At 35.3% G+C, this 24,785-nt stretch overlaps 1 protein-coding gene across 2 annotated transcripts in view; it reads left to right on the forward strand.

Annotated features, from left to right (window-relative positions):
- Positions 1-24,785, forward strand: part of MYOF (myoferlin) — a 72,587-nt gene that overhangs the window by 41,774 nt on the left and 6,028 nt on the right. The window contains exons 24-47 of one of the 2 annotated variants that reach the window (XM_076338768.1): positions 507-662; positions 1,697-1,828; positions 3,209-3,372; positions 5,176-5,290; positions 5,408-5,513; positions 7,548-7,690; positions 7,988-8,161; positions 9,279-9,390; positions 10,831-10,908; positions 12,710-12,891; positions 12,985-13,143; positions 13,304-13,402; positions 13,706-13,867; positions 14,397-14,562; positions 15,172-15,248; positions 16,739-16,795; positions 19,047-19,058; positions 20,059-20,157; positions 20,800-20,925; positions 21,728-21,883; positions 21,997-22,088; positions 23,423-23,593; positions 24,113-24,261; positions 24,481-24,620. In XM_076338768.1, the coding sequence (XP_076194883.1) occupies positions 507-662; positions 1,697-1,828; positions 3,209-3,372; positions 5,176-5,290; positions 5,408-5,513; positions 7,548-7,690; positions 7,988-8,161; positions 9,279-9,390; positions 10,831-10,908; positions 12,710-12,891; positions 12,985-13,143; positions 13,304-13,402; positions 13,706-13,867; positions 14,397-14,562; positions 15,172-15,248; positions 16,739-16,795; positions 19,047-19,058; positions 20,059-20,157; positions 20,800-20,925; positions 21,728-21,883; positions 21,997-22,088; positions 23,423-23,593; positions 24,113-24,261; positions 24,481-24,620 (3,027 nt within the window). The remainder of the gene's footprint in view (positions 1-506; positions 663-1,696; positions 1,829-3,208; positions 3,373-5,175; positions 5,291-5,407; positions 5,514-7,547; positions 7,691-7,987; positions 8,162-9,278; positions 9,391-10,830; positions 10,909-12,709; positions 12,892-12,984; positions 13,144-13,303; positions 13,403-13,705; positions 13,868-14,396; positions 14,563-15,171; positions 15,249-16,738; positions 16,796-19,046; positions 19,059-20,058; positions 20,158-20,799; positions 20,926-21,727; positions 21,884-21,996; positions 22,089-23,422; positions 23,594-24,112; positions 24,262-24,480; positions 24,621-24,785) is intronic. The other variant, XM_076338769.1, reaches the window with a different exon arrangement.

The raw sequence follows: 24,785 nt of genomic DNA on the forward strand, positions 1-24,785 counted from the left end.
GGGGTTTTTTTTTTTTAAAAGAGCAGTTAAATTGGCAGACTTGCAGCTAGCGTACAAAGGTGTGCACAAAGCTGCAAAAAGATAGTAGGCTGTTTCTGTGTTCTGCTAAAAGTCTTATGATGGTCTACCTTTAACGTGCAAGCAGGTCAATCCAAAGCATTAGCATTTGGGATCAGTCACTATAGTCACCATAAAGGAATTGAGATACAAAACGTCTCTAGAAGAATTTGCAAAAGATATAGGAACTGGGTTTTTTAATAAAACTTACTTGCTTTCCAACAATCTCAACTGTATTTTTAATGATTGTTTCAGAACTATATACTGCGTTACTTGCAAAGTAAAACAATTTCCTCTATTTATCATAAATTCATGTTAATTATTGATTCTAAGTGATAAATCCTTTGACATAAATCGTAATTTATGTTTCTGTTGTCTAAGCATTAGATTAGTTTAACATTCTATTAATTACTGTTCTTAACTTTCTTTTCCCCACAAATAATCCACAGCCACAAAACAGTATGCCTGATGTAATCATATGGATGATCCGAGGGGAGAAAAGACTGGCTTACGCTCGTGTTCCTGCACACCAAGTGCTGTATTCCACAACGAGCCCTGAATCATCTGGTAAATATTGTGGAAAGACCCAAACAATCTTCTTAAAGGTACTTCCCCCCCCCCCCCCTTAAAAAATAATTAACTCCCTAAACTGTGATGCCTTCTGACATGAGTATGAAACATGCAAACAAACTATGAACTATGAGGTGTCAAAACTCAGGACAGATTAAAAGCCAACTGCATATAGCTTCTTCAAAATATCACAGAAATTGTGATGTAAAGTTCGTCATAAGCCAGTTCGAACCAGCATCAGCCCCTAACTCTGAGGCTTTTCTGAAAGAGCTCAAAATTGTGATAGGACTTTTAAAGTGTTACTGGGGTTGGTGTTTTGGGGTTGGACGTGAATGGAGACTTTCAGAGGGAATAATTAGTGTAAGTCAGAGAAGTTCCAAAAACCTCTTCAAAGTTTTGGATGGTTTTCTGCAAGTAATATAGAGCATGTCTACACCCAGAAGTTCCCTGGTATGTCTCTCTGCATTGAGTCTTACTCTTGAATAGGAATACCTTTCTCCATTTAAGTTTATATTGTCTTTGATTGGAATAAACTTAACCAGAAAAAAGGCAATCTGACTGTAGAACAATAGAATTTACAGAGCTTGTTAATGTACTAGTAGTTATATTGATGAATGCTTCAATGCAGACAAGCCTATATCTTCATGTTTTTATGCAAGCCCCCTTATGATGCATGATATGATGCATCGTCTCTACATTTAGTGCGCTATTCTGACTAACCTCTGCGTTTCCAGCATCTCCTGACAAGAAACACTAACATCAACACTGAAGTTTTAAGTTATTGTCATAATTAAAAACTCATTGCTGGATGAAACTTGGGAGAGAATATACAGGAACAGGGATGATACTGCTGTTACTGTGTTTGGTTTTTACATGCCCTAGGCAGGTACCATTTAAAGAATGTTTCCTTCCTGAACTATTTATTACTGGCTTTTGAGGAAATGCAGTACAGGAAGAGATAAATAAATCATGTATTATTGCTCATATCTCTATGTTATTGTATATAGTTTACTGAAAGCTACAATACCTGCATAACATAACAAAGAATAACTTTTTGTTCGTGTGCCAGTACCCACAGGACAAGACGAAAGATGTCAAAATGCCTGTGGAGTTGCGAATTAACATTTGGCTTGGGCTCAGTGCAGTTGAAAAGAAGTTTAACAGCTTTGCAGAGGGAACGTTCAGTGTTTTTGCAGAAATGGTATGTCCATCATTGCTTTCGTACTTTAAACTTGGACGTGAGTGTTAGGAATTCAATGAAATTTGAGCTCTTTTGAATTTTTTTTTTTTTTGTATGCCGGGCAGAAAGGGAGAGTAGTACTTACTATACTGAAACAAGTAGACCCCATTCAAGGCAATTAATGATGAAGTCCATTGTGCCTACCAAATGAACTTCAGCAGACCAGATTCTGAACTGGTTAATCAGGTAAAAATCTGGTTAACACGAGTGATTTCAAAGACACTTATTTTAGATTTTTATCAGTGTAATTAAGATTGGGATCTAGACCATTATGTTTTGGCGTGTGAATAACACTTTTATTTTAATTGCTTCTTCACTTCTACAAATGATACTTGGATACAAGTGGTTTTGCTTAATAATGGTTCTTTTGTAGCAGTAGAAAATTTACTGTTACAGGAAAAACTGGTCAAAACCAGTAGATTTTGCTGACAAAAGGCTATAATATGATAACATTTCAATGGTAAGAGTTAACAAATTTGGAATAAAAATGCTTGAAATAGTCCCACAGCATATAATAGACATTTTGAATTATAATGGTAAGCGGCAGGAGTCTTTTATATGCCCCTTCACCTAATGGTGCATATAATCCAGTATCAGTATAATTGCTAATGAAACAAGACATTTTTACAGAGGCTTGTGTCACCATTGCACCTATGCTTAAATACTTAGTAGTGCTGTAGTAAGTCACTTAAAATAGTTAATGGATGTTCAAAGTCATTATTTAAGTATAGAGTTTAAGAGGCTACTGGATATCTCATGTTTTGTTCTTCATACAGCAATCCAACAATTTTACAGGAGTAAGAGCAGAAAACTCAAGACCATCATAAACTATAAATAATTCCATTAGCATAAAGGGAAATAAACTGTATAAACTGGGCTGACATCAGAATCATGCCCCTGGTAGCTTCCATGATAAGACTGTAATTCAGTTTTACATGTTATGAAAGACGAGATTATAAATAGGAGGAGATTTGAGATGGAAAAGAATGAGAGGATCACGCGTTTCGGGAACAGAAGAAACTTGTTTGAATAATGTAATGGAATTTTATTTAATCTGGAGGAAGTTTGACTGTAGTTGTAGAGAGGCATTAAATTGAGAAGATAGTTTAGTTTAGCAGTGGAATCATTGTTTACCAGGCAGCACGGAAGAAAATAAAGAAAGAAATTAATGATGACGTTGCAGAGTAATGTGGTAAGGGAGTACTTAATTTCAGAGAAAAGAAACGTATAGTAGAATGTTTCAGTTGTAACAGTTACATAAATCTCTCTTTTTTTTAATCTTTTCCTCTAAAAGCTTTTTATTATTCCTAAAGTACTGATTTTTTCTTTCTTCTCAAACAGTATGAAAATCAGGCTCTTCTTTTTGGAAAATGGGGTACCTCAGGACTTGTTGGTCGCCACAAGTTTTCCGATGTCACAGGAAAAATCAAACTGAAAAGAGAGCACTTTCTACCCCCAAAGGGCTGGGAGTGGGAAGGAGAATGGATGGTTGATCCTGAAAGAAGGTCAGATTCTTTTTAATTTGATGCAGGCAGGAATAAAGGAGTTTAATCTCAGAGTGTAGAGTAAAAACTCCCCTCTGTTTTCTTGGCTGATAAAGAGATTTTAAGCTGAACTTTCTAGCACAGCAAAAGCCAGCCAATAGTCAAAGCTAGTTAATAACACTAAAATTAACATTACCTTTTTTAAAAAGTAAAATAAAACATACAACAGAAAGAATGCATCCATTTCCTAGGAACCAGCTTACGGTTTAGAAGTCCCCATGTGATGATGGGCATATTGCTTATATCCTCTGTGTCCAAGTGCCTCATCTTTAAAAAAGGGATAATAATAGTTTTCCTTTCCTAGAAAGCTACTGTGAGGATCACTTGTGTCTATGTGAGATTCTCAGATCCTGCTGTGATTGTTTCAGACAAGACCCTTAGATAGCTAGATCTTCCATAGATAAAAACTTAACCCTGACATCCAGTATAAATCTGCAGTTCATGTTGTATCAACACCATTACAGCATTTGCACGATCGTTTGCATACAGTGGATGGGTTTTTGTGCTTATTTCACTAAATGTTGAGAAATTCTATTGCCCTCATTAAACAACTGTCACAGGTTATTTCTCAAACTGACTCAAGGCAGGGGTTGTTTTCAGAGCCTAAGGTTGTGGTGCCATATGACAGTTCCTCTGCTGGCAGACTGAATTCATGAGGTGTCAATCCTCCCCCAGCTCTAGCAGGTTCAGGCTTGCTCTGTCAGAGGTTTTCAACTCCTGAGTTGTGCCAGTTCAGCTATTTGTGTTGCCACACTTTAAACCAGAGTGGGTAAATTATTTGTTTCATAAACAAAAGCCAGCATGAGAAAGAGATGATTTTCTTTTTTCTTAAAAGAAAAGGTTCAGCCCATTTTAAATTATTGTGTTCTGATGGTAAAAAAAATACAGGACTGTTGCTATAGAAAAACTGTGCGGGAAAAATATGTGCTATTATTTGATCCATTTTAAAATCATATCAGTTTATAGGTATGAATGGATGGATTTATTTTCATATTCTATGAATACTTTTATTTCAATGAATCTGACATGAAGAAAAGCAGTAACAGACATGGAGATATTTTCTCAGATAATGGAAAAAAACCCTACTGTTAAAATGCATGAGCATGTTTATGCCTTGCATCTGCTTTTATTGGAAAATATTCTGCATGGCTTTATTTGACCAGCAGATGGCATTTTAGAACATACTTTAATGCTTTCTGAATCACAGTTACTCACAAGTGTAAATCAAGGGTATTTTGTCTGATTTAATGTTCTCTTATTTCTTTTACTTGCAATTTAGAAAAATATTAGCCAACTGATTACTTGCCTTGTCAACAGCATAAAGGGGAACAAAATTAAGTACATTGCCAAATTTTAGTGCATAGCTAGATATGTAAAAATTAGAGGTGCATATAACTGTCATGTTCAGTCTGGGTTTTCCTACACTTAAATATATGATGTTTTTTGTTTTTCCAAGAGGGAAGTGTTGAAAACAGATCCTGAATAACACAGCAGTTAAAACACTCCTGCTAGTCACTCATTCTTATGACTAATGTTCCTCCTATTACTTACTACTACTGGAGTTGCTTCAGTTTTAGAAAGAGACTCTAAGGAAATAAGTATCTATATGAGGGCTACACTGTACTCTATGAATAAATAGACCTTCACAAAGATGGACAATCCAGAATTCCAGTACGTGTGCACATCTGTACGTTGTTTCTATATATTCTCTGTAGTTAACTAAAATACATTTGGTTTAGTATTATATTTGCATTGGACTTGCAGTTTGTTGACTGAAGCTGATGCTGGTCATACTGAGTTTACTGATGAAGTATATGAAAATGAGAGTCGCTATCCTGGAGGGGAATGGAAGGCAGCTGAAGAGAGTTACACAGATGTGGTGAGACATATTTTTCACTGGATAAGTAAAGGTTTAAGAGAAGGAGTTCTAGGATTTGCTACACAGTGTATTTCATCTATTAAAACACAGAACTGTTATGTTTTCCCTACATAAAAGAATGGAGAAAAAGCTCCACCACCACGTGAGTTCACGTGTCCTCTTGGATGGATGTGGGAAGATGATGCTTGGAAATCCGATTTAAATCGAGCAGTGGATGAGCACGGTAATGTTTACTGTTTATCTGCTGATTATTAGGACAATCTGTCATAGTCTATACTGAAGGAGGATGCATGTCAAGACTGTAGCAATGTCCTGAGCACGATGGTTGCCCTATGGAAAAATGTCAAGGAAATATTTGGATAACAGTTGCTTAAGGAATCAGATAAAAAGACATTGAGAAAGTGTTCACTGTCTGCATCTGTTTCTGTTTCCATTTTAATCACTGTTCCATCAAACTCACTGTTCTCATTAAGCCTTTCTTGGATCAAAAGGGACCAGTATTTTGAACAGTATCTGTAATAAATGCATTTATAAGTGCCTACTAGAGAGAGAATCACATAATCTAAGAAGCTGTACATCGGTCTCAACTGCAGCAGCAGATGACAATTTTGAGCCAAAAGCTTTGACAAATTAAAAAAACCGAAGGCTAATGCAAACAACAATCTACTAACATGAGAAGTTCCAGTTGGGAAAACTGTATGTATAAACAGTGTGCTTGGAAATAGAACCCGTCCTTGTTTGAAATAAGTTTCGAACACTTTTTTCCCAGTCCAGTGTTAATGCAGTCCAATGGTTAGTATCGGGCCTGTAAGATGTGGATTAGTAGCAGTAATGGAGGTTTTTTTTAGAGAAGTCAGAAGCTTAAGTTGAGACATGAAGCCTCTTAATTGCACCAAGAATATGTGGCAAAGCCAGGTTTGGGTCTATCTGGTAATTTAACTGGGAGCCTTTAGCCAGGGGATGAGTCACCAAGCAATGCTAAGAGGTGAATCAGATGGTCTGGGGACCAAAGGAAGTCAGGAACCTGTTTGTGTTGGTCACACACCACACAAGTGTGCGAAAGATTCCTATATTCTTGAGAGCAGAGTAACTGCACTGAATTTGTGTGGGAAGGGAGCCATGCAAGACTGATCAGGATGAAATCTCAACAGTGTGCAGCTGATCATTAGGCAATTCTGAAATGAAAGAGACTTCAAACTTTTTCTGTGAAGAATCTGATGCTGCTAGACAGAGTTTTTCAGATTAGATTTACTACTAACCTGATCAGGTTAGAAAATCCTAAGCGCATAGAGCCACCATTTTTCCTGGAGTTGCTTTGACTTTTATATACTTGTTACTCACACTAAATTAAAACTGTTACCGGCTTAGAAAGTTGTGATATAAACAACCTCATGTAAGACCATAATTTGGATTCTAAAGCAATAGGAAAAAGCAGTCAATCTCTCATAGCAAAGTATTTACAGGACATTGATTTGATGGTTCGAAAACAAAATGAATAATAAAAACAAAAGGGAAGGTCGTAGAAGATTCTGGGAAGCCCAGAATTTTGCAAAACTATCATGAATTTTAATTTGTTCTAAAATAGCTGAAAACTCTCAAATAGTTACTGCTTTTAAATCTAAGTGAAATAAATAGCTATTTTAGTAGAAAAAAAGATTTTATTTATCTTAAAGAGTACTGATACCTGTCTTAACTGGAACCTCTGGTAGGAGTCTGCAGCAACTTTTTAATAAGAGATCAATCTAAATAAAAGTCTGAGTCCTAGATACCTGACAACGTAATTATAATATGTAGAGCCAGAATACAGTAACAGGTTTACCAATTCTTAAAGTTTCATGATCAGAGTTCAAATAGTTGGTGTTCCTTTAAAAGCCAAGCTGCTAGAGTTGCAAGAGTACACAGGACGTTCCACTCTTATTTAAAATTAAGGATGAGTTTTCCCTGTGGTGAAGTATAAAAATGTGGTATCAATACACCTAACATTTGAAAAAACAAGAATGCAAAGAAAAGAACTTAAAACGTATTGTATATGTTTTAATGTTGAGATTTTTATTGTCATATATAGTATAACATAGCATCATCATAAAATGTCATCAGTTGCCCCCTAGCTATCGGGCATTTAGGATTTGCAATATCAAATAGTCTTGTGTGACTAACTTCATCCTCTGTAGATACAATAGCTCTATTTCCCATGCCTTTCTTCTTTGTATCTTGCTTGTGTTTCTGGAAATATACCAACTAATCAATTCTGTTTTAGGATGGGAATATGGAATTACTATTCCTCCAGACACTAAACCAAAGTCATGGGTTGCTGCAGAGAAAATGTACCATACACATCGACGACGAAGACTGGTGCGGAAACGTAAGAGGGATCCAGCTCAAGCAGTAACAGCCGGAAGGGTAAGCAGAAGACAGATGCAGTCAGAGACTTGCACATTGTAACAGTTTGAGTTTCTTTTTTTTAAAAAAATCCCCATGAGATTACTCGTTTCCTGAATAAAGAAAAAATTTAATACCAAACAAAAAACCCTAGAACAAACGTGTATGTTTTCATTATATTCCTTTTCTTTGTCTTTTTGTAAATTGATGTTCCCAGCTTTGGTTTATGAGGGGATTATTATGCCTGCCAGAGCAAGTGCCAATTTTTTTCATTACATTTGTACAACACTGTGGATAACAAGGATTTATATCTTTCAGGGAACGTCATCATATGAAGATCAAGAAGGATGGGAATACGCTTCCTTGATTGGCTGGAAATTTCACTGGAAACAACGCAGTTCTGATACTTTCCGTCGAAGACGATGGAGACGAAAAATGGCTCCCTCAGAGACACATGGTGCAGCAGCTATCTTTAAACTTGAAGGTGCTTTGGTAAGGGACAGAGTATCAAAAAAGTCTTTAAGAGTTCAATCTGTTAATTTACAGTAAATAAACAATTAAGTATATCAGCTATTTTAGTCCCTGAACTGTTAGATTGATATATAACTGAGGAACTAATACAGTTTCTATTTAAATTGTTTAAAGTCTGAAAGGGACAATTAAAGTCAGAGTAGAGACTCTTGCGTAACATGCTTATTACTTTATTTTTCAAATTATTTTTATTATTGCATTATGTGACATTTAGAGCAAAAGGCCAAAGTACTAGATGAGCCTTCTGTAAGTAAAGTGAAAAGATAGCTCAAGCTTTTCATGCACATAATTTAGATGTATTAACATCAGCACAAGAAACAACAGGCACTGAAATAGCCACCCCTGATTAATATTTGCCTATATAAACAACCAAACACAAGACAGGATAGCAAAGTGTTGGAGAAGCCAGAATGTCATACGTCACAAATAGATCATCAGAATGTAATTATTCCTCAAGTTTTCAGGTTAACACAGCTTCATAGATAAGCTGTTTTTACCAAAATACAAACTGGAGCAAATAATGTGAGAAGGCTACTTTGTTTTTCTAAAACAATGATTCTGAGTCTGATTGTATAGCATTAACAAAAGTTTGCGCTTTTTTCTTGGTTTGTTTCTCTTTTTTGCACCAAATGTCGACCCATGATTCATTGATAGCATTTTCTTTCTCCACTTAATTTGGTTCCACAGAGTTTAAAAATTCCTGTTTCAGTTTCTCTTCTGACTATACTTCCTGGGCTATTGCTAGGATAAAGCCTTAGAGCAGTTCTCTGCAACAGCGCAGTGCAGAAGAACTGCAACCTCTCCTTCAGTAAGAGCTGATAGGTAGCTAGTGTATCTCCAGAAATAAGACTTTCTGGAAAGAAAGATGAAATGACTGGATCCGATTTCTGCATAGCTTCAATGGCAACAAGAAATGACCTTCGGACATGAGTAAACATCTTTTAAAGTACATTTACTCAGCAAAGTAATTTTCTCCTTGTCCTGGAGGAGAGATTGAAACCCACACACAGTCCGCTTTTATCAGGTTCCTTCTATGTTTTTAAATACGCAGTAACTTTTTTTCTATATGTAACTTCAGGGAGCAGACACTAGTGTCGATGACGGAGAAGGGAAGAGTTCAGACAAAACCAAGGAGTCCACTACGAAGGTGTTTGGTGCCAATACACCACTTGTTTCCTGCTACTTTGACAGTAGGTTCTTTAACAACTCCTTTCTTATAAATCATGTCTGTGTCTCCCTGGTCTCAAACAGAATCATAATTCTTTGTGTTTTACATCTAGGTTTATATACCTTCTGTTATAATTACTATCTGATCCTTGATTGGGCCCTATTTAGGCTACTAAAAGAAAAATTATAGTTAGTCATTTCGATATTTCAGTCCACTGTCATGCAGACATTTTTAAAACCTATATGGGACAGGAATTCTAAAGCTAACTATTGCAGCACCTGAATTTTAGGCTGTCTTAAATGATGCATTTTTAGCATTAGGGTCCCTCCATAACAATGCAGGGAGCTAAGCCAGCAGAGATGTATGTAGAGTTAATTTTTTGCTGGTTTAGCTCACTTAACCAGCTCAATGCAGGGTCAGACAAATTCCTGACCCAGAGGAAGCAGTAAGACCATGTAGTTGAGTTGGCAATGTGAACAAAACTGTAACTTCGCCAACCTGCATTGGGTTTAAATGCCTTGGAATCACTGTAAAGGGATTCACAGAAGCAGGGACACCAAGATGGGAGCCACCAGTGTTAGTTAATAGGAATAGAGGCCAATCCCATCCACTCCTAAGACTCAAAATCCTTTTTGAGGATCTCTGACTGGAACACTTGTCTTTATTTGGACTCTACAGAACTTCATCTCCCTGCTGGGAACAGGTGCCTAAATCTTAAATCTTGGCTTTCAAGAAGCTTAGGAAGATTATTGCGATTTCTTTTAAATAATGACCACAATAGGAGGAAAATGGCACCTTTTCCTGCAGAGTTCAGAGGTTTCAGCTCATTGAGGCTATGAGTGGCTCAGATTTTTCCAAGGGCTGAAAGGGTTAGAGCTGACATCTTTTAAAGAAAAGCTGTAGTAACTTAGCCACATGCTGTCCTGGGTTTGGGCCGCTCTCACATCTTCCTTTTAAGCTATTCTACCTTGCCTGAAGAGATTTTTTTTTTTTTTTCCCCCAATCTTTTAGCCAAAGAGACAGTTGCAATTGGAATAATTTTCTAGAGCTAATAGCTAAAAGTGTGAAACTCCCAGGTTCCTGCAAATGCTGTCATGAATACTTAAATTAAGCACAGGAATGCCCAGTTCTTGATTCTCTTTGGAGGAGCTAGATTATCACACCATTTCAAACAGGAATTTTTTAATAGAAGGATTTTTAGATGATCATACAGTGAAAAAAGCCCAAATAGCAATCGTGGGGTTTTTTTCATTTCTGCTTTAAGTTGTGTTGGAACAAATGGTCTCAGGTGCTAGCTCGTTGGTATTAGTACACTTGTCACTAGAAAAGAAAAGCAGAAATGTTATTACAGAGCTTGTGCTTGAGTTAAAATGTGTAAGACATTTTATAAATTCAAAATATCTTCATTACAGAAAAGAAGCCTGTATAATGCAGTTGAACTCTTTTCATTTATTTGATACAGGAGTATATACTTACCACCTTCGCTGTTACGTCTACCAGGCAAGAAATCTCATGGCTTTAGACAAAGACAGTTTTTCAGGTACGGAAAAATCCTGCTAATGGTACAGAAAACCCACTTCTGCAATGAACTAGTAACTTGATTTAGCTATAGAATATCTTAAATCCTTAAGGTCTGTACATAGGTCCCAGCTACTGAAACTACGCCATAAAGGAAGTCTCAGCTTCATTACATATGATCCAAATTTGGTTAGTACTGCCCCAGAAGCTGCCAAAAAAGAAGTGCTCTGAATGTGCAGCACCTCCTGCTGCCAATGAATTCTCAGTGAGGGAATGGGAATTCAAATAAGGTCTGAATTTCCCATGAGCAATCCCTCCCTATGCCTTATCTTCTCCTAACCAAAGACTACATACGGTTCCTAAGCTGTCCTGCAGGAAGTGTGCACAAAAGCAAGGATGAAGAAAGCTGGATGGCTGTTACGTCACCAACTGCCTCTGAGTGTTCAGTATTTTATATTAATTCATTACTGAGATGAACTTGTAAACTACACTGTGCCTTACTAATAAGCATGGCTTTTGTTTGTTTATACAAGTGTACCTGTTGCCCTTTTATTTCCAGCTCTTAGGTATTCCAACAGTGTTGTATCCATTTGGCATCTTTGTAGTCAAGCTAATTCAATACTCAGGTTATCAAGTATTTAATTTTTGCTAATTAGAATTAAAATTCCACTGGAAAGTCAGAGAGCAAATTGAAATTAGATTCTGTAAGAATATGACTTTACACTCGTTAAATAAGTTCAGCCAAAGATAAAGATGAAATGGGCAGCCTAGAATTTTCTTTCCCCATCAATCTCCATTTGCATCCTTCTTTTTCTCCCTGTTTTAATTAATAATTGAGTAAGTGTAATGCATTTGTTAATTTGTTACAGAAGATACAGAGCTATAGATATTTTAGTGCTGTTTTCTGAAACGAGGGGGGTTTTGTACAGCTGCCTGTGTGTATTTGGTCTTCCTTCAATATGCAGCACTTAAAAGCAATACAAAGAAACAATAATAAATGCCTCTAATTTGCGTACGTAGAATTCAGGATAGGTACCTCAGATGCAGTTACACGTAAACTAGCACATGTACATTTTATTTTCCTCTAAAACTAGTTTGAAGAGTCAGCCAAATTTTGTAAAACTCTGATCAGGTACCTAGCCAGAAGCTGTTGAAATTGACCGAAAGATAACCTTTAAAATAGCCTCTAGTCCTTAGTAATTGCAATTTGTACAGGAAACGTTAATGACCATCATCAGATACCTTCTACAGAGCTCTTGATGATTTAAAGACCTGCCAAACACTGGGCCCAGACCACTTTAATCATTCAGCTGTTTCACAAGAAGAGGTTGCTATAAATAAGCATGTTTGAAACCAAAGCTTGATCTGAGCAATATAGCCTGGGAGAACCTGTTGTTTGGCAACTAGTCAGAACTAGAGTTATTTCTTTGTATTATTTATGAGGCTGTACAGTTGTATATCAATGGAGACAACAAAAAAAAGCTTCTATGGACAATATTTAAGAGATTAGCATAGCCAATGTTTCATTTTAGTTTTCAATTCTCTTTCTGATTTGCAAGATGTTTTATCATTTCAATTATTACTCTGTTAATGAGGACTTGTATAAAGGAAGCTGCTAAGTAAGAAAATGGAATTTGCTCTATTAAATGTAAATTATGTGTATGTGTGGGCTTTAGTTTTACATAGAATGGCTTATAGAACTGGTAATGACAGAAGAAAAATAGCATCCTGTATTTGATAAACATTGTGCTTGTGTGCCTTATGGCTTGATGGTGTTTTGTTTGTCTGTAACTCTGTGCTTTTAATCTTTGTATGATATTTAGATCCGTATGCTCATGTTTCTTTCCTCCATCAAAGCAAAACAACTGAGATCATTCATTCAACTCTAAATCCTACATGGGACCAAACTCTCATATTTAATGAAATTGAGATCTATGGGGACCCACAGACAGTAGCCCAAAACCCACCTAATGTTGTTATTGAACTTTTTGACAGTGACCAAGTGGTAGGTGAATGCATTTTACCCTGATTGCTTTTTTATTTATTTGTATTAATTGAGAATTAAATTAACGGCTATGATTGCTATTTTCGGTTGCAGGGTAAAGATGAATTCCTTGGAAGAAGTGGTTGTTCCCCCATGGTCAAGTTAATCCCAGAAGAGGACATCACACCAAAACTGCTCTGGTATCCTGTAACAAATAATGGCAAAGCTAGTGGAGACATTCTTTTTGCTGCAGAACTTATTTTGAGGGACAAGGTATATATTTCTTATATATTTTTTGTGTGTGTATAATATAATATGATATATTATATAGCCTTTCACAGTGAGTCATAACGTGAAGAATTGTCTTAATGCTTGCAAGGTATTTCATTAAGGAAGATGAGAGAAACTAATACTCATGTTTGTGTCTTAATAGGGTGGCGCCAACCTTCCAATTCTTCCATCACAAAGAGCACCAAAGCTTTACATGGTACCTCAAGGAATCAGACCAGTAGTTCAACTCACTGCTGTTGAGGTATGGTTTATTCTTAAACTAACTGAACACAAGTACAGTCATCTCATCCTCTAGAGAGTAAGTTTGTGTATTTGCTTTAAGAAAAAAATACTTCATAGTGAGAAATACGGGGGATTTTTTTCTTTAAATGTTTTTGAGTTTCATTCTTTCCATTAACTTTCCTGGAACAACCACCTTGAAATATTTTGCCAGTCACATTTTATTATTGAAAAGACTTCATTTCTTCTTTCCTACTTTTTGAGTATCATATAAAGCATATTGATATCTCTCCCACTTTTTCTTATATTGGATTTTATTTTACAGATTCTGGCTTGGGGGTTGCGGAACATGAAAAACTACCAGCTGGCACCTGTTATGTCTCCGAGTCTCATTGTGGAATGTGGGGGTGAAATGGTGGAATCTGTGGTGATCAAAAACCTCAAAAAGACACCAAATTTTCCATCTTCTGTTCTCTTCATGAAAGTCGTACGTTGCAAAAAACTATATACCAGCTATCTATAGCAAAGTCAGTTATCCCATACTTTTAAAGGTCAAGGATTTGTTATGCAAGAATGAACACAAAAACTTGCACATCCTTTTTTGACTTAGCCTAAGCAATTTACTGAGCCTGAAAATTCTAATAAAGATCATGTAAACATGTCTGTACAGTCATTGACCAATTATACAATTTTATATGCACAATCCAGTGCAGTGTAGATATATTTATTTGAAAAGACATCCATTTACCTGTAGATGTGTGGCTACTTTCCTACTGCTAGGATGGGAGCTGTGCAAGAGTCAAGAAAATTCAAGATTTGAGGCAATTAAAATTATTCTTACTGACTTTTATTGAATCATAATATAAGGTTAGAAATTTTCATTTGTCATACAGCCATAGAACATAGTAGTTCAGTATTAAATAAATGAAGTAACAGCTCTGATTTAGGAGGGAAATCTTTATTCTTCATTTTCCGTCTGCTTGCATTGTAATCAAACTCCAACCTTTCATTTTTAGCTTTTGCCAAAAGAGGAGTTATACAGTCCATCTCTTGTTATTAAAGTGATAGACCACAGACCATTTGGACGGAAGCCGATCGTGGGACAGTGTACTATTGATTTACTGGAAAGCTTTCGCTGTGACCCCTACACTACTAAAGAAGACATTGCACCACAACTGAAAGGTAGACAGCTGGAAAATGAAAAGTTCTACTTTCTTATGAGATGCTAGAATAACCTATCTTCAGTGTTTACTCTGCATACTGTACTGAAGAATAGCCATCTCGTGTTGTGTACTTATTTGGAGATAATGTGATCTGAAAGAAAAAAAAAAATCTAAGAGTATTAATTAGTGCAATATTCTGTGGAGCATAAGAGGACAGAGTGCAAAGGCAAGTCCACTCAGACTTAGTGTACTGGTTCCCTGAAGTTCCTCTTTAGTATCAACTTGGAATTTAACTACCTGCAGACTACCCTTGCACTAAGTACCAAAGTAATGATCCAGTATTCCAGCAAGAATGCTCTAAACACAATGCTGACATTTTCCGCTATATTTTTTCCAAGTTTCACTCTTTTTTAATTCTATATATTTGAGAAATGCTTGCGTATCCTGCACAAAAATATATTGTGTATTTTTAGCAAAAATGGCAACTAATTGCTTTCTTTAGAGGATCAAACATACAGCCAGTTATTTTACACCTTCTATAACTGTCTGGATTTCAAATCTGATGAAAATGTTTAGTAAGATATTTTTCCTACACCATGTTGCCTTAATAAAAATCTTTGGCTTACAGTTAGTCTACTCTCTGCTGCACCACGCCAGGATACAGTAATTGAAATGGAAGACACACAGCCACTGCTAGCAGCTCAGGTAATCTTTGAAATTTGATGCTTGACTTTCTTCTTCAGATCTGTGATTTCTGAGAAACTATCTAGACAGCAAAATTGTCAGAAACATATGCAACCTTCTGGAAAGCCAGATGGAACAAAGTTACTTTATGACAGGAAAGCAAAGGAAGTATGTTAATCATTTTAACCTCTGTTTTCATATAGTAAACATCAAACTATACCTTTTTGTGCATGGTAAAGTTCACCCAGTAGCTTAAGAATGAATTCAATTGTTCAATAGACACTGAAAGTATATGATAGACCATTACCCAGTTGTCCACTGGTGATGGTTAGAGCAGCCTGATCTTGCACAGACTGAGCAGTTCTAAATAAAGGAGCTAGAAGTAGGTGTATGCTTTAGTGGGGACAGAATCAAAGCCATGGTAATGCAGACCTTCAGGTGTTCATTTTATCACAGTCATGGCTTTGCCTCTCTTACCATGAAGTCATCCAAAACTGATACCACTGAAACAATTTTTTCTGCACTAAGACTTCCTTTCTTTTCTGTTGTGCCTTGTGAATCTCTCTACTGCTCTGATTCTTTCAGGACCATCACGATACAATTTTACTTTCCAGGTAAAAAATAATTCAGCTTGCAGAATTTTACTCTTGAGTTGAAACATGAGTGAAGACAAATTCCAGACAGTACATTTTCAAGAAAAAATTTTCAATTATTTTAGGACTGTAAAATGTTCCCCTTACACAGAGGTGTTTTCATAAATTTCTTACGGCCTTTTATTTTAAAGGAAGCACAAAAGTTAGGCCCTTTAATATAGTAATTTTGCAGGTTCTTAATCAACAACTTTGATTTTTCAAAAAATGCAGAATTTTTTGTTACAGAGGTCCCAAAGGAAATACTACTGAATTTAAACTTGTGAACTCTCACTGCTATTTGAGTATGTTATTGATTGCATTGGTCTTCCTTCATTTCTTCTTCTGTATCTTAATGTTATGATATTCAGACTCTAATTTAAGTATCTCGTAGACCATGTTCTTGTATTTACTTTCATCATACATATAAATTGTCCTTAATATTTAATTTAGAACAGCCTCTAACTTTTATCTTTATCAGAATTAGGCCTTCTGTTCTAATATGAATGCTTTATAGCTGGTACAGAGCATTTTTATTTCCTTTAAAAATTTTAAGAAAAGAGATTAAAAAAAATAAAGAAAACTTAGCACTTTGAACTCACTGGCAAAATTGATTGAATTCATGTAGTTGAATTCAACTATAAGAGGGAAAATTTTAAATGCTACATAAGGTGAAACACAATTTCTTTTACAGTTTGATATCACCCGAGCCAAATATATTATAACACTAGATACAGTGATAGCATCCATATGAGAGAAGAAAGAATATTCAAAACAATTAAAATTTAAATAAGTACAACTGTGGAAAGTGTAAGTGATATGCAGACAACACCCTGAGGACACAAAATGCCAAAATTTTATCAATTACATTCCAATTTCCAGTGTTTAAGCAGTATGTCAACAGCACTCAGCAAAATGGCTTCTCCAACAACAGTGCATGTATGTATGTACCGAGCTAATGCATGGAGATGACCAGAACAGGGTCAGATGGGGGAAGAATGTCAATGTGATGTGGTCATGAGGCTGTACTTCTCTTGGCAATTATTCCATAGAGAGATTTTGGAGGAGATGATGCTCTTAAGTCTAGTATGATTAGTTACAAATATTAAGGTATCCTTCTTCTGAAAGTCTTACTATCTGTGTACAATATGTATGAACTATTACGCAAAAAAAGTTTTTGTCAGCTTATTTGGAATCTATGTACTAAAAGTACGACAATCAACAGGAATTATTTAATCACACTATTCATATTTAAACTTTGTTTAGAAGTCTACTTTCTGGAGAATGAAATAAGCCTACAGTAAATAAAATTCTAACTCTAACTTCTCTAGGGATCCACTGTATCTCCTAATTTTTTTTCCATAAGTTCAAGATGTTCAAAAAGCTAATAGTTCAGTGTTTGTCTTGAAAAGTTCATGTATAACAATCTACAGTGAAGTCACTGGGTACATTAAAAAAAGGACAGTCACAGTTACATGATCTTTACCATGTGAATATTTCACTCCAAAATCTCAAATTTATCATATGGCATTTTATTCTGTGTTTTGGCATTCTGTGAGCACATCCTGCTTACCAGTTTTAGTAACAATAATACCCAAATATTGAAGACTCATTATTTGCTTTGGGAATTTCTAAAGACGGTCTTAAGGTTTTGATCTATTTTTTTCTTAATCTCTTCTTCACAAAGCTACCAAGTGCATTATTTAAAGAGACATTTGAAGGTATATCAGGGGAAAAAAAAACAACAAACCCACAAACCCTAATTTAAATGGTTCCAACATTATGCTTTGATGAAAGATTCAGAATTCTACACAATATATTTTGTGAAAAGGCTTTAAATTGGGAGTTTAAATTACTATTGCATAATTATGCAAGCTACCCTTCATGTTGTCAACATTACCAGTGTTTAAACCAAGTCAATTTTAAATACGGCAAAGTATTCAAAATTACCTCATGAATTCTGCCTGTAAGTTTTGCGAATCACTAATGATATGGTTTCTGAGAATAATTCACTCCAATTGTCTTTAGAAAATCTGAGAGTCTCATGCAAATAGGAAAAAATTATGCTGTATTTCTGATTTGAAGTTAGACAAGACTACTAAAATACAGTAGACTGGAACATCCCAGCAAGATAATTACTTACAGAATAAATGGGAGTAAATGAGTACGATATACCAGAGTGATGTCCTGACCTACTGATGCATTTGGCTTGTATTCATAAAATGTTTTGCATATTTCTTCTGCTTTGCACAAAAATCTATGGATTATGCCTTTAAATTAAAACACAAGGTATAATATAAAAACACTAGCACAAATCACACTTGCTAATCATGGCCTCCAAATGGGATGCATGATGCTTGCTGTTAATGGACTATCGGGTCATAATTACAGTATCTGTGATTTAACATGTGAAGCATTTTGGATTGTGCAGATTGTTATTACACTTATACGGATGAATCTATAAACACATATACTGGTTTTTACTGTACTTTATAATTCTTAACGTTTTTTTTTCAGACTCCTGAAAATCCACAGCCTGTAAACAATTGAAAAATGGTAGTAGAAGGAAAAGGGAAAAGGCTGTTGAGCATTAGCAAATTGTTTTATAAAGAAGTAAATATTCAAAAAGGGCAAAAAATCACTTGAATTTTATGTATGTGAAATTTGTTTGGAAAAGAATCTGTGGAATAGATTCAGTTTTGTAAGTGCTCTTAAAAACATTTTTCATCTGAAATAAATCAGATCCAGTGCTCTCTGCAACCACACATGAAAGCAGGGAATGATGCTACTGTGGAAATCAATAAATAGAATCCAGATTGTAACACTGCAATGATACAATAAGGAAACCAAGTTTCTCTCAGTTTTGCTCTGTTATGTGAAGATCAAAGCACAGGGTGGTAATGTCTTATGGTCCTGAAAACTTGCTTTTTAAAATTTTTATATATATACACTCCAGTTTAATATCTAGGACATACTGACAGCAGCAAAAAAAAAAAAAGTTAAACACATGGTGTCTTAATATTCTTCAAAAGTATTTATAAATTATTGATGTTAGTAACTTACTTTACATACATACTGTATACAAACCCCTAAACTTTTAAAGCCTATTTAACTGTATAAAATTCTACAAATCACATCCTTACCATTGTTTTTATTTTGCTCTTTTTTATGAATTGATCCTCATGAGCAGCTTACGGAAAAGGTAATGTATACTGCTTTTAAAAATCTACACATTGCTTTCTTGTAAATAAGATCTCCAGCTGAAAATCAGTATATCAATACTGCCTCCTAAATTAGCATTTTAAGCATGTGGATGAGAACAGTAACCTCTGGAAATGTTTGACGTAAAACCTACAATCAACTTGTAAAATGGTGAATTTAGGAAAAATAGGCAAGACTGAAATAATAACCCTTAGACATTAAAAACCCCCAAAACTCACATTTAATGATCTGTATAATACTTTAACACTCTCTTTAAATCCAAACAATCTTAAAAGATTTTTTTCGAATTTACACAGTGAATGAATACTATTCATTACCAATTGAAGTGTGTTTGAAGGGCAAATAATTATATTATGCATTCCCTATGGATAAATACAGAAAATAGCACTCTGTTGAACAAAGTGATTATCAGACTTAAATAAATAAAAATATAAAAAATCCCCACAGAAATACTTAGTGGAACATATAGATTGCTAGCATCTAGGGTTTCATGAAGCTCATTGAACTATTATTTTTAGGAGGGCAAGACTCACTGCTCCTTCTTTTCAACTGCATTTGGCAAACATTAAGGTAGATCTCCAACTGCAAGATTCTGTCACAATACAGACAATCTCCGCTGGTTTTAATGGAATGATGTATAGTTAGAGCAGTTACAGGTCTGTCCCAGTGTTGTTACATGGCAACAGTTTTGAAATAAATGGGAATGCTGAAAGCAAACTAGCACATTTATCCCTCAGGAAAAAGTTTTCAACATGTTCACTGTAGTTTTTACAGTCACGCAATTCCTGGAATGAATACCAGGTATGATGGCTGTTGACTATCAACGCAGCTGCATTATAGACTAGATACCTAAACCTGGGTAATAAGTTTGAGAGTATAATATCTTTTAGTATGCTTAATTGTTCATTGTTTCTGCTGTACAGCATGATATAAAAGAGGCTTTATCTCTCAATAAAAGACTTTATTTGCTTTTCTTTAAGGAGGAAGAAATTGTTGATTGGTGGAGCAAATTTTATGCTTCAGTAGGAGAACATGAAAAATGTGGACAGTATATTAAAAAAGGATATGACACTTTAAAGGTATTGCTCAGGATAAAATAAATTAACATATCTCAATGTTTGTAGGCCCAAAACCCGGTCAGAGCTGTGCCCTTTGGTTTTTTAAATGCTCTTCAAAATTTAACTGTACATGATTTCCTGTAAAGGTCCATTACTAATTCATGTGGTGAAGTGAAGGTTTTCAGAAGATATCTTTGCTTCTTTTCTACTTAACTACACTTATTAAGAGATGTATTAAGAGTTTAATCTAACCTTCAGTCAAATAGAGTTTTACTCTTGACTTCTCTGGGTGCCAGGCAGATCCTAAACATACATACACATTGAGAAAGTCTGAACACAGAGGATCAGTACTTTTACTGTCTGTTGGTTAAAAGTTGAAGCCAGACCACTTTCATTTCTCATCTAGTACACCTAACAAAGTAAAGATAAGCTTGTGAAATGCTGTTTACTCTGTTTTTAACAAGGCCTAAATGAAGCTTGATAGCATGTTCTCCAAACATTGCATTTGCTTCGACGTAAAAGTAAAAATAGTTCCAAATGCTTTGGTTCCTTAAGATATTCCATCAAACATACAATACACTTTGCAATGCCACAATAGTGGAGCTGATATGTATGATAATTTCTAAACTGCACTTTTTTCATTTTCCTTTTCTTTTTTTTAAGGTGTACGACTGTGAATTGGAAAAAGTACCTGAATTTAACAGCTTAACAGACTTCTGTGGTACATTTAAACTATACAGAGGCAAATCTGAGGACAGTGATGATCCGTCAGTGGTTGGGGAATTCAAGGTAAATTTCAAATAATGGGCAACAACCAAATGCAGTCTTTTGTATGTAAGTGGTTATCATTTAAGTAAGTCTACATGCAAGCATTTCGGCCTAAATATGGATGCATGCGTTAATACGGGCAACAGATGCTCGTAACTACTTAGGTACAGGCCCTTCTTTTTCAAAGAAGGTACAGCTACACATTGCTCACGCTAAATGTGATACATGTTAATTTAAAAGAAATATCATTCCTAATGTGATCTTCCCTGGTACCTGTGGAAGAGAACCTTCCCAGACAACCTCTTGAGCAGGGCTAAAGTTTTACCTGCAGGTGTTCTGAACAAAGTACATTTTTAGAATGAATTTGGAAAAGGTATTTTGTACTATTTCTGTGACTCCGTCTATGACTTTTAAAGATTAAAATAATGTTAACATTGTATGTTTAAAAAAAAAAACAACCCACAAACCCACAAAAAAACCAAACAAGAAAACCCAAAAAAACAAACATTAAATGATGCTTTTGGAGAGGGAAACAAATATGAAGTATGTGTTACGTGTTCTCAGCTGGAGCAAACCAAGTAATTGTGTTGAAATCAAAAGAGCTATATTGATTTAAATCGGCTAAGGATATAACCTTGCCTTTGTCGTAAGTCTTATCCAAAATCCACTAAAGTACAACAAAAGACTTCTAAGTGACTGTGGATCAAGCTGTAAGTTTGCTATTCCTATGTAAAACAGTGTGTATGTGTAGGATAAGTAAGACAAACCTAGCAGAGTCACTTTTCTACATTTATCTTGACTGAGTCTTTATATTATTTTTTAGGGATCCTTTAAAATCTATGCATTACCTGACGATCCCACTATTCCAGCTCCTCCTCGCCAGTTCCGTGAGCTACCAGACAGCGGGCCTCAGGAGTGTATTGTGCGAATTTATATTGTTCGAGCTTTGCAGCTTCAACCCCAGGATAATAATGGGCTGGTGAGACTTTTTGCTTTTGGAATGCCTGTGAGCTAACTCTGCTGTAGTGTATTTTAAATAAAGTTAGTTTTGATAACTATTTCTTAACGATATTTTTTTCTTATTTTAAATAGTGCGATCCTTATATAAAAATATCCCTAAGTAAAAAAGTAATTGAAGACAGAGATAATTATGTGCCTAATACTCTCAACCCGATTTTTGGCAGGTAACAAACTTTTTTGTATTTTCAATTTATTGTATTTTAGAATGTTTTCCTATTTTTTAAGATAAACCATTATTTGAAATAGCCAATGCTCTATTCATATTTCTATACTGACAGTTAATTGTGAGTAAAGTTGCATAAGGCATTTCCCTTTGAAATCATTGGTCAACACAGGTGTTTGGCTAGTCTATAGATTTTTCGGTACCACACGGGTAAATTGCACAAAGTCAAAGAATGTATGTATCTTAAAACCGCCCTGTGTTATGCATACAAGAATAACAAAATATGCTTTTAGAATGTGGGAAAACTCTGAAAACTACTTGGATGTCACAATGAGTAACTGGCTTAACATGTATTCCCAGTACACTGGCCTTTCCTTCAAAGCCTAATGATATCTTTGAAATATATGAATAGAAAAATACTAATTAGGAATGGAGAGATTACATCAACTTTATAATTACTAATGAAATTCTGGGTCTGGTTTGGTGTCCAGAGTTAGAGGTGGATTTTCATAAATTAGAAAGTTAGGAGAGGAGGACTAGAAGGAGTATAAAGAGTTTGGAAAGCATACTTTGCAATGACGCGTTACAGGATTTCAATTGTTCAGATTATGCAAAGAAATAGACGGCAAAGAGACTTGATTACAGGTACAAAGTACCCTCAAAATTCCAAGTTTTTCCAGAATGATTCTGGAAGCCAAAGTTAAAAAGTTAGACTAGAAATAAAACAAACAAACAAAAAAAGATGCAGAGAATAATTAACCATCGGATACTTTACCTGAAGGGTAATGGATTCAGCAGCAGTAGAAACCATGAGGCTGCATATCTTGAAAGTAAATCCAGAGAATTAATTTGAGAAAACTCTACAGTCTGTTTTGTGTAGGACAGCTAGATGACAGAATAATCCCTTCTAGTCATAGAAGCCAAACATTTGGACCGTATTTTTTAAGGCTCTAATTGTGTTTGTATTGTGGTGAAAAAAATTAAGAATTTCTAATCATACAGAAACTATGGATTGAACAACCATCCTTTTTACAGAGTGGCTGGCAGAGCCATACTAGTTTCTTTCTCAGTCCCAATTCAAGCTGCCTCACAGAAAACATCTAAGTAATACATTGTGCAGAAAGGAAGGATGTAATATGTATAGGAGTACAAACGGAATTATTAGTAAGTGCAATTAGAAATTGGAGCATGAATGGTAACTACTGCTAGATTTATCAGCATTGGAAGCATCCCTTTAATATCTTGTAAAGGCTGTTGCTCAAAAATAAACTAAAAAGTGGTTTTTTTAAGTTTAAAAAAAGAGCAATAGTGTTAACTGGACATTTTTATGTTTAGAATGTATGAACTCAGCTGCTTCTTGCCTCAAGAAAAGGATCTGAAAATTTCAGTCTATGACTATGACATACTGACTCGTGATGAAAAAGTGGGTGAAACCACAATTGATCTTGAGAACAGATTCCTTTCTCGTTATGGATCTCACTGTGGCATCCCACAGCAGTATTGCATGTAAGTCATTTTGTCTAATGAAAATTTTTATCTCTTAAGATCTAGTACCCAGTCTCTGTAAAAAACCTGGTCTTCCTTCATCTTAATTGTATGGTTAAAAAATAATGCTATGGCTTCTCATGGGTGTTTGTTGTGTTCACTCTATCATCTGAATTCCAAGTTAAGCTGCAAAGTCTTCAGAAAAGCCTTGACTGACAACCATGATGTCAAACATTTCAATATTCTCTTTATGTGGTAACATGTGTTATTTCTGTCCAGAGAACACACACTTAACAGAATTTTCTGACCTACTCAAGGAAATAAATATGAAAGCATCTGTTAGCTTAAATTATTTTGATATATAAAGAAAAAAGCAGTCTCTTGGAAGGTAATTGAGCTGTATCAAACTCAAGTGGCCTCAATCTAGGCAGTTACAGTGCTGCCCTTTCTGAATTAGTTTAATAAATACATTTTACATGATGTGTAAATGCCCTGAATGATGAATAATTTTAGGATGTGTTTCTGTTGCTTTCCTAAAAGTTCAGGTGTGAATACCTGGCGTGATCAACTAAAACCAACCCAGTTATTGCAAAATGTAGCCAGGTTTAAAGGCTATGCTCCTCCTGTCCTCTCTGAGAATGGTAGAAAGATTAACTACGGGGGACGAGACTATACTTTGGAGGAAGCTGGTGAGCTTGTTCACTTATATTTCTGTCTTAAATTCATATTGATACAAATATAAAACTTTTCAGTTATTTATGGAAAATTAGAAAAAATCCTTGATTTTTTTTTTTAATGTTGAGCAGTTTTCTGCTCAATTTTAAATATCTGGTTTTAAATTTTTTTAAAAGTTCAAATGCAAATTCTGGTTCATGAGCCCCGTTCTTTTTCCACTTCTTTTATTTCAGAAGCTAACAAAATTTTGCATCAGCATCTTGGTCCAGGTGAAGAGCGGCTAGCCCTTCATATCCTCAGAACCCAGGGTTTGGTACCCGAACATGTGGAGACGAGGACCTTATATAGCACCTTCCAGCCCAACATCTCCCAGGTACTATGAACTGGTTTACTTCTGGTTTCTTGAATGCAGAAATGGAGCATTCCTGCATTTATATCATGTTGTCAATAGAGTGGTATTACTCAGGGGAAAAGGGCTACAAAGTAATATTACTTGGCTGAGAAACTAAAGCGGGTTAGTCTGGAAACGTAACAAAAT

This window comes from Aptenodytes patagonicus, chromosome 5 (assembly GCF_965638725.1).
Source record: "Aptenodytes patagonicus chromosome 5, bAptPat1.pri.cur, whole genome shotgun sequence".
In the NCBI taxonomy this organism is placed as follows: Eukaryota; Metazoa; Chordata; class Aves; order Sphenisciformes; family Spheniscidae; genus Aptenodytes; species Aptenodytes patagonicus.